The 12,414-nt window shown below is 58.5% G+C and overlaps 1 protein-coding gene across 5 annotated transcripts; it reads right to left on the reverse strand.

Annotated features, from left to right (window-relative positions):
• Positions 1-1,281: 1,281 nt before the first annotated feature.
• Positions 1,282-3,575, reverse strand: C1qa (complement C1q A chain). Of its 5 annotated transcripts, none has more exons than XM_048816106.1 (4): positions 3,419-3,575; positions 2,803-2,970; positions 2,051-2,120; positions 1,282-1,953 (listed from the first exon to the last, which is right to left on the reverse strand). In XM_048816106.1, the coding sequence occupies exons 2-4, from the start codon at positions 2,893-2,895 to the stop codon at positions 1,379-1,381; spliced, it is 738 nt and encodes a 245-aa protein (XP_048672063.1). In that variant the 5' UTR covers positions 2,896-2,970; positions 3,419-3,575; the 3' UTR covers positions 1,282-1,378. The 5 variants fall into 5 exon arrangements, with proteins under 5 accessions (XP_048672063.1, XP_048672064.1, XP_048672065.1 ...); XM_048816107.1 differs by having other exon boundaries at positions 3,304-3,449; XM_048816108.1 differs by lacking the exon at positions 3,419-3,575 and adding an exon at positions 3,385-3,407.
• Positions 3,576-12,414: the final 8,839 nt, after the last annotated feature.

The following is a 12,414-nucleotide window of genomic DNA, read 5'->3' on the forward strand; positions in this document are numbered from 1 at the left end:
AGCCTGTGGGCAGCGGGTTCCGACAGGTGGGGACACGGGCCGACCATGCAGGGTCCTGAGCGGGGGACCACTGGTGGCAGTGAGGGACGGGGGACACTCCAGGGTCTCTGAGGACAGCTGTGTGGAATCGCGTGTCGGGGTCAGGGTGGAGAGCTCAGGGCTGCCCCCGCCCTGTGCATGATGGGGCCGGAGGGTGATGTGGGTGTCGGTGCGTCTGGGCCACGCGTCCCCGGAGGTGTGCGCCTGTGTGCGCGAGACAGAAAATGCATCTTGGGTGGTTCACGAAGGTTCCTTGGAGGTCGGAGGCGGGAGCTAAGTGGTGGGAGAGATGTGTCCCCCCGAGTGCACACGGGTGTGAAGTCACAAGTGTGGGTGTCTCCCAGGGTGTGCGAGGGTGTGCGCTGGACCCACGTTTCCTTGGGAGTGGGTGGCTTTCTGTGGGGCCCTGGGGAAGCACATGAGCATCCAGGGTCCTCCAGGTCCCCAGCCCGGGCAGATGCCCAGAAACCCAGGCTGCTCACCCGCTGGGAGGGAACCCGGGGCCAGACCCAGGAGTCCTAGCCTGGGGGAGTGCTGGGCGTCCCGGGACTGGCTGTCTCCCTTCTCTGATTCCTGCCCCAGCCAGGGGTGGGAAAGCACTGTGTGAGTGTGCAGCCCAGCTGTAGGGTCGGGAGGCTGTAGGGTCTGGGAGGCTGTAGGTCTGGGAGGCTGTAGGGTCTGGGAGGCTGTAGGGTCTGGGAGGCTGCAGGGTCTGGGAGGCTGTAGGGTCTGGGGAGGGTGCCCTTGGGCTTGGGTGGCAGTGGGACTCGGGCTCGATTCCAGCCCCTCCCTTAGATCCCGCCCTGGGGCTCCAAGCCCTTGCCAGGGCCGATTTCATCGCCTGTAAAGTGGGTCGTGACTCGCACCTGGAGCCTGACCCACAAGATGGCACAGCAGACGATAGCTCGCAGCTCTGCAGCCCTGCAGCCCTGACGGGAATGTTTATTGAGAGACCAGACGAGGTGACTCACCCGGGCGCTGGCTGCAGGCCTGACAGCAGGTCACTTACTCTCCCAGCCTTTGAGGTAGGTGCCATCATCAGCCCCACCTTACAGACAGGACACAGGACACTGAGGTGCAGAAGTCACCCGGCCTGCGGACGACCCGGCATGGGTGAGCGTTGGCACCGAGATTGGAGCCCGGCTGGGGCGGCTCCTGGGACCCGCTAAACACAGCGGGAAACGCTGGACAGGCGGCCACCTCCCCAGTGCCCGGAGCGGCGACTGGACCTCAAGCCCCGCAGACAGACTCAGATCTTTATTCCAGGAAGGGGCAGAGAAGCGGCCCAGGGGGGGGACGGTGGCCAAGAGCAGGACACAGGGAGGGCCCGGAGGGCGGCTCAGGGGGATGGGAAGATGAGGAAGCCGCTGAAGATGCTGTCGGCCTCGGGGCCCTGGTAGATGCGGCCCTTGGCGGGGTCCTTCTCGATCCAGACCTGGTCGCCGCGGTTCAGGTGCAGCACCGTGCCCCCCGACACCACCTGGAACAGCCCCTTCCCGTTGGTGTCGCAGAAGCCCAGGGTGCGCCGCACCTGGCCCCGGGAGAAGGACACGATGGTCAGGCAGATGTCCCACTTGGAGACCACCTGGAAGGTGAAGTAGTAGTAGCCGGGCACGGCGCACAGGAACTGGCCCGAGTGGCTCTGGTAGGGGCTCTCCTGGTTGGTGATGACCGTGTCGAAGATGACCACGTTGCCGCCCACCGGCGGGTTCCGCCTGATGGCCGAGAAGGCCGGCCGCGGCTGGTCCTTGATGTTTCCTGGGTTGCCCTTGATGCCCTTCTGTCCTGGCAGGCCACGGTCCCCAGGGAGGCCGTTGGGCCCTGGGTAGCCCATCATGCCCGGCTTTCCAGGGAGCCCAGGCTCCCCGGGGTCTCCTTTAAGGCCCCGGATGCCTGTCCTGATGCCAGGGGCTCCTACGGGGAAGAGGAGCCCAGGGTCAGCGTCCAGGGCCTGCCCCAGGGGAGGGCTGGAGCCTCGGGGAGCTGCGAGACGAGGCGGGAAAGCCCGCACCTTCAAGGCAATCCCCGAGGGCTGTGTGACCTTGGGCTGGTGTCTCGATCCCCCTGAGCCTCGGCTGCTTCTGTGAAATGGAGAGAAGCCTGAACTGGCCTTGGGACAGCGTGGGCTCTGGGACCGAGGACACTCTGGCTGCTCCTGTTCCCACCCACATCTGTGCACCCCACACCCCTCCAGGCCTCTGACCCCTTCTTCCTCAGGTTTGGGGACCTTGTGTAGATTCCTGGATACAAACTAATGCCAGAGTCTCTGCCGATCCTTCTGCTCCACTGGGGACGGACACAGCAGCAGGACGCGATGAGACTCTCCTCCCCCCTCCCGTTTCCATCCTCCCCGTTCACTGATCCCTCTCAATGTGCCAGGCAGGATTATGTCTCCATTTTACAGATGAGGAAACTGAGGCTCAGAGAGGGTCGGTGACTTGCTTGAGGTCACACAGCAAGGCAGCGGCTCCTGAGCCTGAAATCCGGGGCCTGTTCACTCTGGTATCTGAACAGTGACTGAGGTAGTGCACTGCTTCAGAACTTTCACTTTCATGGCTCGAAGCAGCTCATTATCCAGAGGAGGAAGGTCTTGGCAGGTCTGGGATCTGGCCCATACGGAAGGCTAGGCACCTGGCCCTTGGGGCAAAGTGCAAACCAGAGGGCTTCCTGGGGGGGCCCAAGTGGACCTCTGCTTCTCGGGGCCACTCGAGCCCGCACCTGGAGGCCTGGCCACTGGCTGAGGGTCCAGAAGAAGCTGCTTACCCGGTTCCCCTCGCTCGCCCTTGAGGCCCGGCCGCCCGGGTCGGCCAGGTTTCCCCGCAGCCCCGTCCTTCCCATTGGGTGCTCGGCACACATTCTCGGTCACTGTCCAGGGCAGGGACATGGCCAGCACACAGACCACCAGCCACCGCCAAGGGGCCTCCATGGCGCCTGTGGAGACACGGCGGAGCCGGGCGGGCTGGGCACCATGTGCTCACACCCCGAGGCCCACACCACCCGTGGCCTCTGATGGCCACTGGCCGTCCAGCTCCAGGGACCCTGCAGACGCACAGGCAGCGAGCAGCCCAGGCCCCCGCCCCCCGCCCCACGCACGATCGATCCATTGAACAAATATGTATCCACCTCCTGCTCCTTGTTCTCGCCCAGATGGGGGCTGCGCCCGGGCAGCCGCGGACACATCTGCTCCCTGCTCCTCTGAGCGTCCACCAGGAGGGGCTGCGCCACCCCCTGCTCCGGCCCGGGGCCTCGGGGCTCGGCACTCACCCATTCTGGGTCCTGGACATGTCCCCTCCCGGAACCAGGGCAGCATCCCTGCCTCCCTCCTCAGGTGCCCGGTCCCCGAACCTCCCGTCCCCTCCCTCTGCAGGTCCAGCCTCACCTGCCTCCGGCTGTCCACGCCAACTGGACGCTCCTGCCCTTGCCCAGGGACCCCGGGGACCCAGAGGGGTGTTGCCCTCTGGGCGAGTTTCACATCCCTCCCCACTTCCCCTTCCCCTCAGCCTCAGACAGGGAGACTTTGAGCCGACCTCAGCAGGACTGGGACGTGGGACAGCTGAGCCCAGCCACTGTCACATGGGACAGCTGTGGAGGGGGCGGGAGAGCTGGCGGTGCCCAGGAGGAGGGGTGGAGGGGACCGGGGGGGGGCTGTGGGACCCGGAGGGAGAGACCATCAGGGCGGAGCAGGCTGTCTTCCCGTCAGGCACCTGCTGGCCTCGTCCTGCCCAGAGCCAGGGACATGCAGAGAAGAAACAGCAGGGCTGGGGGACGGGGGGGACCAGGGGGGACCAGGGTCCGGACTTCCCCTTCCTGGCTGCGTGTCCTGGGGAAGTTACTCAACCTCTGGGTCCTCAGTTTCCTCATCTGTAAATTGGGAACAACAGATTCTGCCTCGTCGGATTACAGTGACACACACGTGCAAAATAACTGGCGCATGGGGACCGTGGGACCGTCAGCTTCTACCAACACGAAAACATAGGGGCGGCTCAGTGACAGAGCACTTGTGGGGCACACACGGGGTCCTGGCTTGGATCCCCACACCGTCCCCCAAAACCAAACAACCAAACAACAGCAACAACAAAACCGCACAGCAACAGAACCCGACAATCCTGCTGGGCAGAGGCGTTTGAATGCTCCACTGACGGGGCGCTCACTACCTGCCCAGACCCTGACAGCACTCCTATTGTTGACACTGATCCACACCCTCTCTCTAAGGCTCGAGATCAATGCCATCGGGCCTGGGCTGACCACACCTTTCTGCCTCTGTCCACGAGCATGTCATGGTCTTTCAGAGAATTTGCCAGAGGAGAAGGCCAGGAGGCAGCCGGGAGGGAGAAGGGAAGGTCAGGGTCGGCAGGCTTCAGGGTTCCTCTTTCACCTGCAATCTCCCGTGGCCCTGCCATCTACCAAACAGAGACAGAGGACTGCTGTGATTGAAGGTGGGGCCACGAGGCCTGCCTGCCGCCCCCCTCACCCCCAGGACGCCGGAAGTTAGAATCTCCCTGCTCAGCTGTGTGGCCCTGGGCAAGCTGCACCCTCCCCTGGAACCCAGTCTCCTTCTCTGTAAAATAGGGATGACAGCCAGACTCCTCGGTGGGCTTCTGAGGGATTATATGAATTTATGAGGAAGTCTCTACTACCGTTACTGTGAACAATAGCTGTGTGATCTTGGGCAAGTTACCTAACCTCTCTGAGCCACACTCTCCTTCTACCAGGAGGCAGGCAGGTGGCCCCAGATGGTCTCTAACATCCTTTCCAGAGCCCACCTTCTTTGACTGCCTCGGGCCAGCCTTGCTTTCCAGAAAGAGGGGTCAGAAACATGAAATGTCAGAACCCAGAGGCTCACCTGACTCCCCATTTTGCTAATGAAGAAATGAAAGGTCAGAGACAGAAAGACTTACCCAGCGTCACACAGGGAAGGACTGAGCTGGTCTGAGGGAGGGTCAGAGACTGTGAAAAACTTGCCAATGTTTAAAAATCATGAAATACACAATTGTCACGTAAATGTCTATAGAGGAGGAGCACAGCAAAATTTTGGGCAGCTTATTAATAAAGGGACGAGCAGGATGGCAAAGAGAGTTCAATGAAGAACATTTTTAAAAAAATCACACAGACCTACACGTGGAGAAAGAAAGGAGAGATGCCGTAGAACAGTAATGGAGATTTCTGGAATATTCATAAAGTTGTTGAATTAAATATGAAATGGCTGATGTTCCAGTTCCAGGGGTGACAGAATCACGGAGTTGGAGGTGCCTTCTCTATGGGAAAGAGATCATTTCCGTTGCTTCTAGACAAAAAGAGTCTGCAACTTATGTTCTGCACCACGAGCAGCTATCTCTACAGAGTGTGGCCCTGATCAACAGGAGAGAAGAAGTCAAGCAAAGTGACATTCCCCTGGAGGGTCAGGTCTTGTGCGGGCTCCTTGGAGGTGGCTGGAACCTGACTTTGAAGGACGCGGGTTATCCATGTGCCTTACCTCCAGGTGCTGGGCCATCTCGCTTCTCAGGCTGTTGCAAGAGCAGAAACCTTCCCAGCCGCAGCACGACAGGAAGGCACCGGTCACCAGTGGCCCTGTGAATGTCACAATGGGGACACCTCCAGGTCCACAGAGTCGAGTGGGCACCTTCTTCTTCCGTTTCTCCTGAGCTCCGACTCCTGGAGGGGAGGCAGAAGATGTGGGGGTGAGAGGAGACCCCAAAAGGAGTGTCCACCAAGTCTGGACTCACCAGCTCTCTCAGAGTCGGGGTCTTTAAGGAAGGACCAAAAAGAACAAGGAAATTATTCAGAGTCTTTATGGTGGAGCTGCATCTCTGTCAAGGGTTGGGTTCTGCCCAGGGGCCGCTCAGCGCCTGCCTAGCACCGGCTGGACCTGGGTTCCACCCCGGGACTGCAAAACAATAAACAATAAAAATTTTAAAAAATTGGAAAAACATGTGGGGAAAGTGCTGTGTTGGAGGGCACAGTACCATTTTGCAATAGTCACTCTGCACTTTGACACTGAACAGATTTCTTGTTTGATTGAGAACCACCTGGCTAATGTTAACCAGCCCCCCCCAACACACACACACAGACACAGACACACACACACACACAGACACACACAACACACACACACAGAGACACACACACAGACACACACACAGAGACACACAACACACAGACACACACACAACACACACACAGACACACACACAGACACACACAACACACAGACACACACACAGACACACACAGACATAAAGACACACACACACAGAGACACACACACACAGACACACACACACAGACACACACACACAAAGACACACAGACACGCAGACACACACCAACATACAAACACACACAGACACAGACACACACACACACAGACGCAGACACACACCAACATACAGACACACACACAGACACAGACGCAGACACACACAACACACAGACACACACACAGACACACACACAGACACACACACAGACACAGACAGACACACAGACACACACACACACACAGGGACTGAACGTCAAGGCCTGGAGTCCCGCTCAGCNAACACACAGACACACACACAGACACACACACACACACACACACAGACACACACAACACACAGACACACACACAGACACACACACACACAGACACAGACACACAACACACAGACACACACACAGACACACACACAGACACACACACAGACACAGACAGACACACAGACACACACACAGACACACAACACACAGACACACACACAGACACACACACAGACACAGACAGACACACACACAGACACACACACACACAGGGACTGAACGTCAAGGCCTGGAGTCCCGCTCAGCGGTTGGGCCCAACACCCGCTCTATGTAAACCGCTGTTTCTGGGTCTGAGTCCTTTCAGGCCCAGTGCGGGTGCAGGTGACTGTATTAGTGACTCTGAGGTTTTTCTATTCTTTCTCCCCAAATCGAGGTAAACGTGCAGATCCTCGGTGCCTGGCCCTGGACTCCGCGAGTCCTGGCCCCGGCCCAGCCTGGGGCGCATGCGCCGTGTTCCCACCAGGCCGGCCAGGGGCAGGGGGCCGCTGCAGCCCGGGGCTCCGCTCGCTGGCCCTGCTCCTGGGCTAAGGGAAGGGCGTCGCCCGGGTGTCAGCTTCCTGCAGGCGGCGCCCACCTGCCCTCACTGGCCGGTGGGTCCGATGAATAGAGCCAAGAACCTTCTGGCACAGCTCCACTGCCCCGCCCACCCTGGGGACAGAGGCGCTGGGCAACTGCTTCAGCACCTTGAAGGGGCGGAGAGCTCCCGCCCTCCACCTCTGCTGTCCCCTCCAGGACCCCTCGCCAGCGCCCCTCCCCCAGACCCCTGGGCCCCTCCCTCCCTGCCCGCCGCCCTCAGGTGGAGGTGGTCTCCGTCTCGTGTGTGCTGGGTCGTCGCCTCCTGGGCCCCTGCAGCCTGTCCCTTCTTCCCCGCCCCGTGAAGTCCGGGCTTGGTTGGCACGTGGGGGCTCGGAATGGGGAGGGGCTGTCCCGACTGCCACTTGTCTCCCGCCGACACTCTCTGCCTCCCTGGGCAGCGCAGAGGGCATCTTGGGGTGGTATCTGTGGAACACCAAGGGCCCTGTAAGCCGCCACCCATCCGCTGTGGAGAGGAGGCAGCCCGGGTCCAGGTCCAGCACCTGCGGCCCTCCTGCTGGGCTGCCTCCTCCTCTGGGGCTGGTCTCCCCTATGAACCCGGGTCAGCGGTCCACCTCGGCCAGCAGGTGCTGTGACCATGGCTTGTCGTGGCACCCGCCAGGCAAGTAGCAAGATGGTCCTCAGAGAGCCAGTCTAGGGCGACCTGTGGATAAGTTTGGGAAAGAAGATGCAAAAAGAAAGCAAAACAAGACAAAAGCAATTTCCTCCTGGAGGTGAAGAAAAGCAGGAAGAGGCAAAGCCCTCTACCCCCTCCTCTTGGCCCAGCTGAGGGCCGTGGTGTCCTGGATGCCCAGGAGGGAGCCATTGGGGCCAGGTGAGCAGCTGGGAGACGCCCACCACATGAGGATGGAGCTGGAAGCTGGTGCAGGCAGGTGAGATGTAAAGGATTAAGAGATCAGGGGAGTTTGGAGAACAAACAGCCGGCGGGGAGGATTTCCTGAGCCAGCTGGGCTCCGGCCTGAGGGACTCACACAGGCATCCTGAGGCTGGGATAAGGCCGGCTCTTCCGGAGCTCACCTGGGCACAAGGGTTCCAGTAGAGTGGCCTGGGGACTCCACATGGGAGGCAACCCCCTCGTCTGCCCATCAAGCCCTGGCATGTGCCGCTGCGTTTCTTTCAGTGGGTGATCAGCGCCCACTCTAGAGAGTTCTGAACCTGCATCAAGTGTGCATCTGTAGGACATTAGCAAGCTGTCCCTGGTGAGCCGTCTGCGTGCCCAAGACACTGTCTCACCTCATCATCCAACCCCAGGGAGCTGGCCCTCTGATGGAGCCCCCTTTACAGCTGAGGTAACAGAGACTCAGAGAGGGTAAGTGACTTGCACAAGGCCACACAGCTAGCAGTGGTCGAGTTCTTTCTGTAGATGTTCCACGGGCGTCCTACAGATGGCGATGTAGAACAGCAACTGGGAAAGCAGGCCATCAAGGGGGGGAGTGTCAGACTCTAAAGGAAGGACTTGCTGCTCCACAAATTTCTCCTCCCAGTATCAGGCATTTTGCATACGTCTTCTCATTTAATTTACTCAGTAAATTAAGGGCAGCATTCTGGTTCAAAGATGAAGAATCTGAGGCTCAGAGAGGGGACATGATTTATTCATGGGACTGGGGTTGGATTACCAGATTGAACAAATAAGAATGTAGAATGCAAAAATAATAATGATAATAATAATAATAATAATAATAATAATAATAATAATAAGCCAGGTGTGCTGGTGCATGCCTCAGACAGGAGGATCACAAGTTCAAAGCCGGCCTCAGCAATGTCAAGGCACTAAGCAATTCAGTGAGACTCTGTCTCTAAATAAAATACAAAATAAGGCTGGGGATGTAGCTCAGTGGTCAAGTGCCCCTGAGTTCAATCCCTGTTATAATAATAATAATAATAATAATAATAATAATAATAATAATTTCCTAGTTCAATTTGAATTACAGAAAAATAACAGTATTCATGAGATAGACTAAAAGGTTATTTATCCTGTATTTTATCTGACAAGCTTCACAGGTCATAAAGCTGATAAGTGGCTATTTACCTCTTCCCTGTGGCCTTCTAGAAAGAACCATAGGGATATGGCAGGGTGGAGGCTGGCGCGCCTCCCTGCCTCCCAGTGGAGTCCCTCCACTCACGGATCCAGGTCACCACTGCTGTGGGCTGGCCAGGAACCCAACCCCACCCTCCACATGCCCCCATCACCATGCTGCCTGCCCTCTGGGGCCCCTCCCTGCCCTACACCTTTCATCAAGAGAGCCACTGGAGGCAGGCCTTAGGCTCGAGTCCCCACTCTGCTGGGTGTCCCTGGACCAATCACCTCCTGAGCCTCAGTCTCCCCATCTGTGAGGGGATGGGGACCAAAGCAGAAGTAGTGGTTCCCTGGAGCAGTCCCCTGGGAGAGCTGGTTAGGGGGCTCTGCTGAGGTGCACCCTCACCTCCACTGCATCTGGATCTCTGCAGGATGGGGTGGGGGACAGGGGGCTTCTGGACCCGTAACCGGTGCCCAGGAGATCTGAGCAGGAGCTCAGCTCATTCTGGGGCCAACAGCCACTAAGGGTCTTTCCGACCTTGGCATGTTGGCTGGGCCCCTCTGGATCTGTGAACTTGAACTTTCGCCTTCCCACAAGCAGGGAGAAGGCCCTGGGGGGTCAGAAAGGCCTTGATGGAGGGTACAAGGCCAGGTTTGTTGGGTGAGGGTCGAAGGGAGGGAAAGTCCCTTAAACTCCCCGATTAAGGGTCACTTCCAACCTCAAAATTCAGACATATTTCTGAAAACAAAATAGAGGTCTACAGTTTCATGGTCCCTGGTTGCCTCATGATTACTTCCCCGTGGGGCTCCTGTTGTCACCCCGGATTAACTGGTGGGGAGGCTGAGGCTCAGAGAGGTTAGTAAATTACCTGTGTTAAACAGCACAGCTGATCCAGTCCCAGTCTCTGGAGCCAGGCCTTGGCGTCCCCCCCCTCACACACACATGGTCGTGAAAGGTGCCAGTCCCAGCCCGGTCTCCTGGCCTGGGTCCTGGGTCGTGGCCACTGCAGTTTCTGTCATGATGCTCTGAGCCCCATCTCTGTCCTGCAGCAGCCCACTGAGGGTCTTTGTCCAACACGCAGAGCGGGGATCTGAGGCAGGTCCCGCCCTGCGCGAGCAGCTCTCCCCTTTCCACCCGCGGAGCCGCTCTGGAATTTGGGCTCCTGCCCGCGCCCCGCTCTCCCCAGCCCTTTGCTGATTACAAATAAACACCGGGTCTACGCGGGAGAGTAATTAACTCTCCGATGTGGGGAGAAGTAATCAGCCTGGAGTTTGCTGCAGGTGGAAGAGCAAGGCTTTTCCTAAGTAGTATGCAAATGAGCCCGTAGTATGCAAACGAGCCCCCCGCCCCGGGGAGGGTGCAGCCGGGAGCGCGGTGCTGCAGGGACCGGTTCTGGGAACCCGGAGGGCGGCTGCGGGGGGTGGGGGTGGGGCCCTCAGGTTCGGGGTCAGGGGGGCCAGCGTAGGGGTGGGGCTCACTGCTCCGCAGACCCGCCGTGCTCGTGTGGAGGACAGAGGGAGAAACAGGCGCTGAATCCCCTGGTGACCGTGGGCGAATCGCTGCGCCCTCCTGAGCCTCAGTCTCCGCGCTGGAACTCGGGGGTGACAATGTGCGCGGGCCGGGCTTGACTGAGGCCCGGCAGGAACACCCTGCGGAGCTCAGCTGGGGCTGGGTAAGTGGGCACTCACGGGAAAGCACCCAGAAGTGCCCCTGGCGTCCCACTTGGCCGCAGGTCAAGGCCGAGCCCCGCCCCTGCGCCTGCCTGGGGGGGTGTGTGATCGCCCTAGAGACTGGTGACTTGGGAGGCTGCAGGAATGACCCTCGGCCCCCCAGCGCCACTGTTTGGCTTACCTGGCCTGAAATTCTGGATTAGGACTCGGGTAGGGAGAGTGACCCTCCGCAGCCCCCGAACTGCCCGGTCCACACACACAGTTTAAGGGGGCGCTGACGCTCAGGTTGGTGCTGGGGCAGAGTCACCCCGAGAGCCAGCGCAGGCTTCCTTAGCATTGGGCGCCCTTGGTGGGCACCACAAACGAGCCGTGAGGCTTCTTCACCCCCTCCTTGCCGTACCCTGCTGGATTCCACCCTGTGGGGTCATCTTTCTGGTGTTAGGCACTGTCCTCCTAGGTCGCCTTTAAAGGACGGGGGTGGGGGCAGGGAAAGGGGCAGGAGGCAATTTCTGGGTAATGGAAAGGTTTTCTATCTTGACCTGGGGTGTCAGTTACCAGAGTGTCCTCACCACTTGTAAGTTTTACCTCCATCAAACATAATTAAAAATAAAATAAAATGTAGGTATCTTTTGGGCCGGGCCCGTTGGCACACACCTGTAATCCCAGTGGCTCAGGAGGCTGAAGCACAAGGGTCACAAGTTCAAAGCCAGCCTCAGCAAAAGTAAGGCTCTAAGCAACTCAGTGAGGCCCTGTCTCTAAATAAATTACAAAATAGGGCTGGGGCTGGGGCTCAGTGGTTGAGTGCCCCTGGGTTGTAGATATCTTTGGGGAGAGATCACACACTAGTATGCTAATGATGTCCAAGTGGTCAGCCAGCATCTGCTTGCGGTTTCTGGTGAAGGGGAGCTCCCCACCCACCACGCCAGGCCGTCTGTTCAGCAGTGTACCTGGGCTCCGAACACAATTGGACTCCAGAGTCCAAGCCCAGAGTCTACCGACTCCCCCAGGACTGTGTGTACTTAGGGACTGTCATCAGAGTGAAATGAGGTGACATGTGAGACATTTGTCGCCTGCGGTCTAGAGGCATTGAAAGATCCCGCACATCCAGAGACACGGGAGATTTACACACCCCACCCCGTTGAAACCGGAGTTTGAGATGAGACCAGATTCTCTGCCTCACCAATTTCTTTCTGGGTTCTTGTCTCACAAATTTGAAGAATGAAATCTGCGGACAATAACTGAAGGCAGGACTGGATGGCATGGGGTTTATTTAAGTGAGAAAGAATGAGAGCTCTCGCCAGGTGAGGGGGGCCGATAGTGAGCTTTCCGCCTAAATGTACTAGTCCAGGGGCTTCTGTAGCTCGTCTGCAGAGCACTGACCCAAATCCATGCCAGACGGGTTTTGGAAAAGGGTTAAGGCTGTTGGCTTGGTCTGTGACCCTCCAAACGGGTGTGTCCTTTAAGACCCTGACTTTGAACTTTCCGGGCACTTCTGTTCGGGTCCATCTCCACTT

Source organism: Marmota marmota, unplaced genomic scaffold (genome assembly GCF_001458135.2).
Source record: "Marmota marmota marmota unplaced genomic scaffold, marMar, whole genome shotgun sequence".
Classification (NCBI taxonomy): domain Eukaryota; kingdom Metazoa; phylum Chordata; class Mammalia; order Rodentia; family Sciuridae; genus Marmota; species Marmota marmota.

Excerpts from the sequence above, each read along its gene's own strand:
- C1qa (XM_048816106.1), bottom strand. The coding sequence starts at position 2,895 with ATGTGTGCCGAGCACCCAATGGGAAGGACGGGGCTGCGGGGAAACCTG. Across the intron at positions 2,121-2,802 it reads GGGCGAGCGAGGGGAACCGG|AAGCAGCCGAGGCTCAGGGG; the intron begins GTAAGCAGCTTC and ends TCCATTTCACAG. Across the intron at positions 1,954-2,050 it reads CCTCGGGGATTGCCTTGAAG|GAGCCCCTGGCATCAGGACA; the intron begins GTGCGGGCTTTC and ends TCTTCCCCGTAG.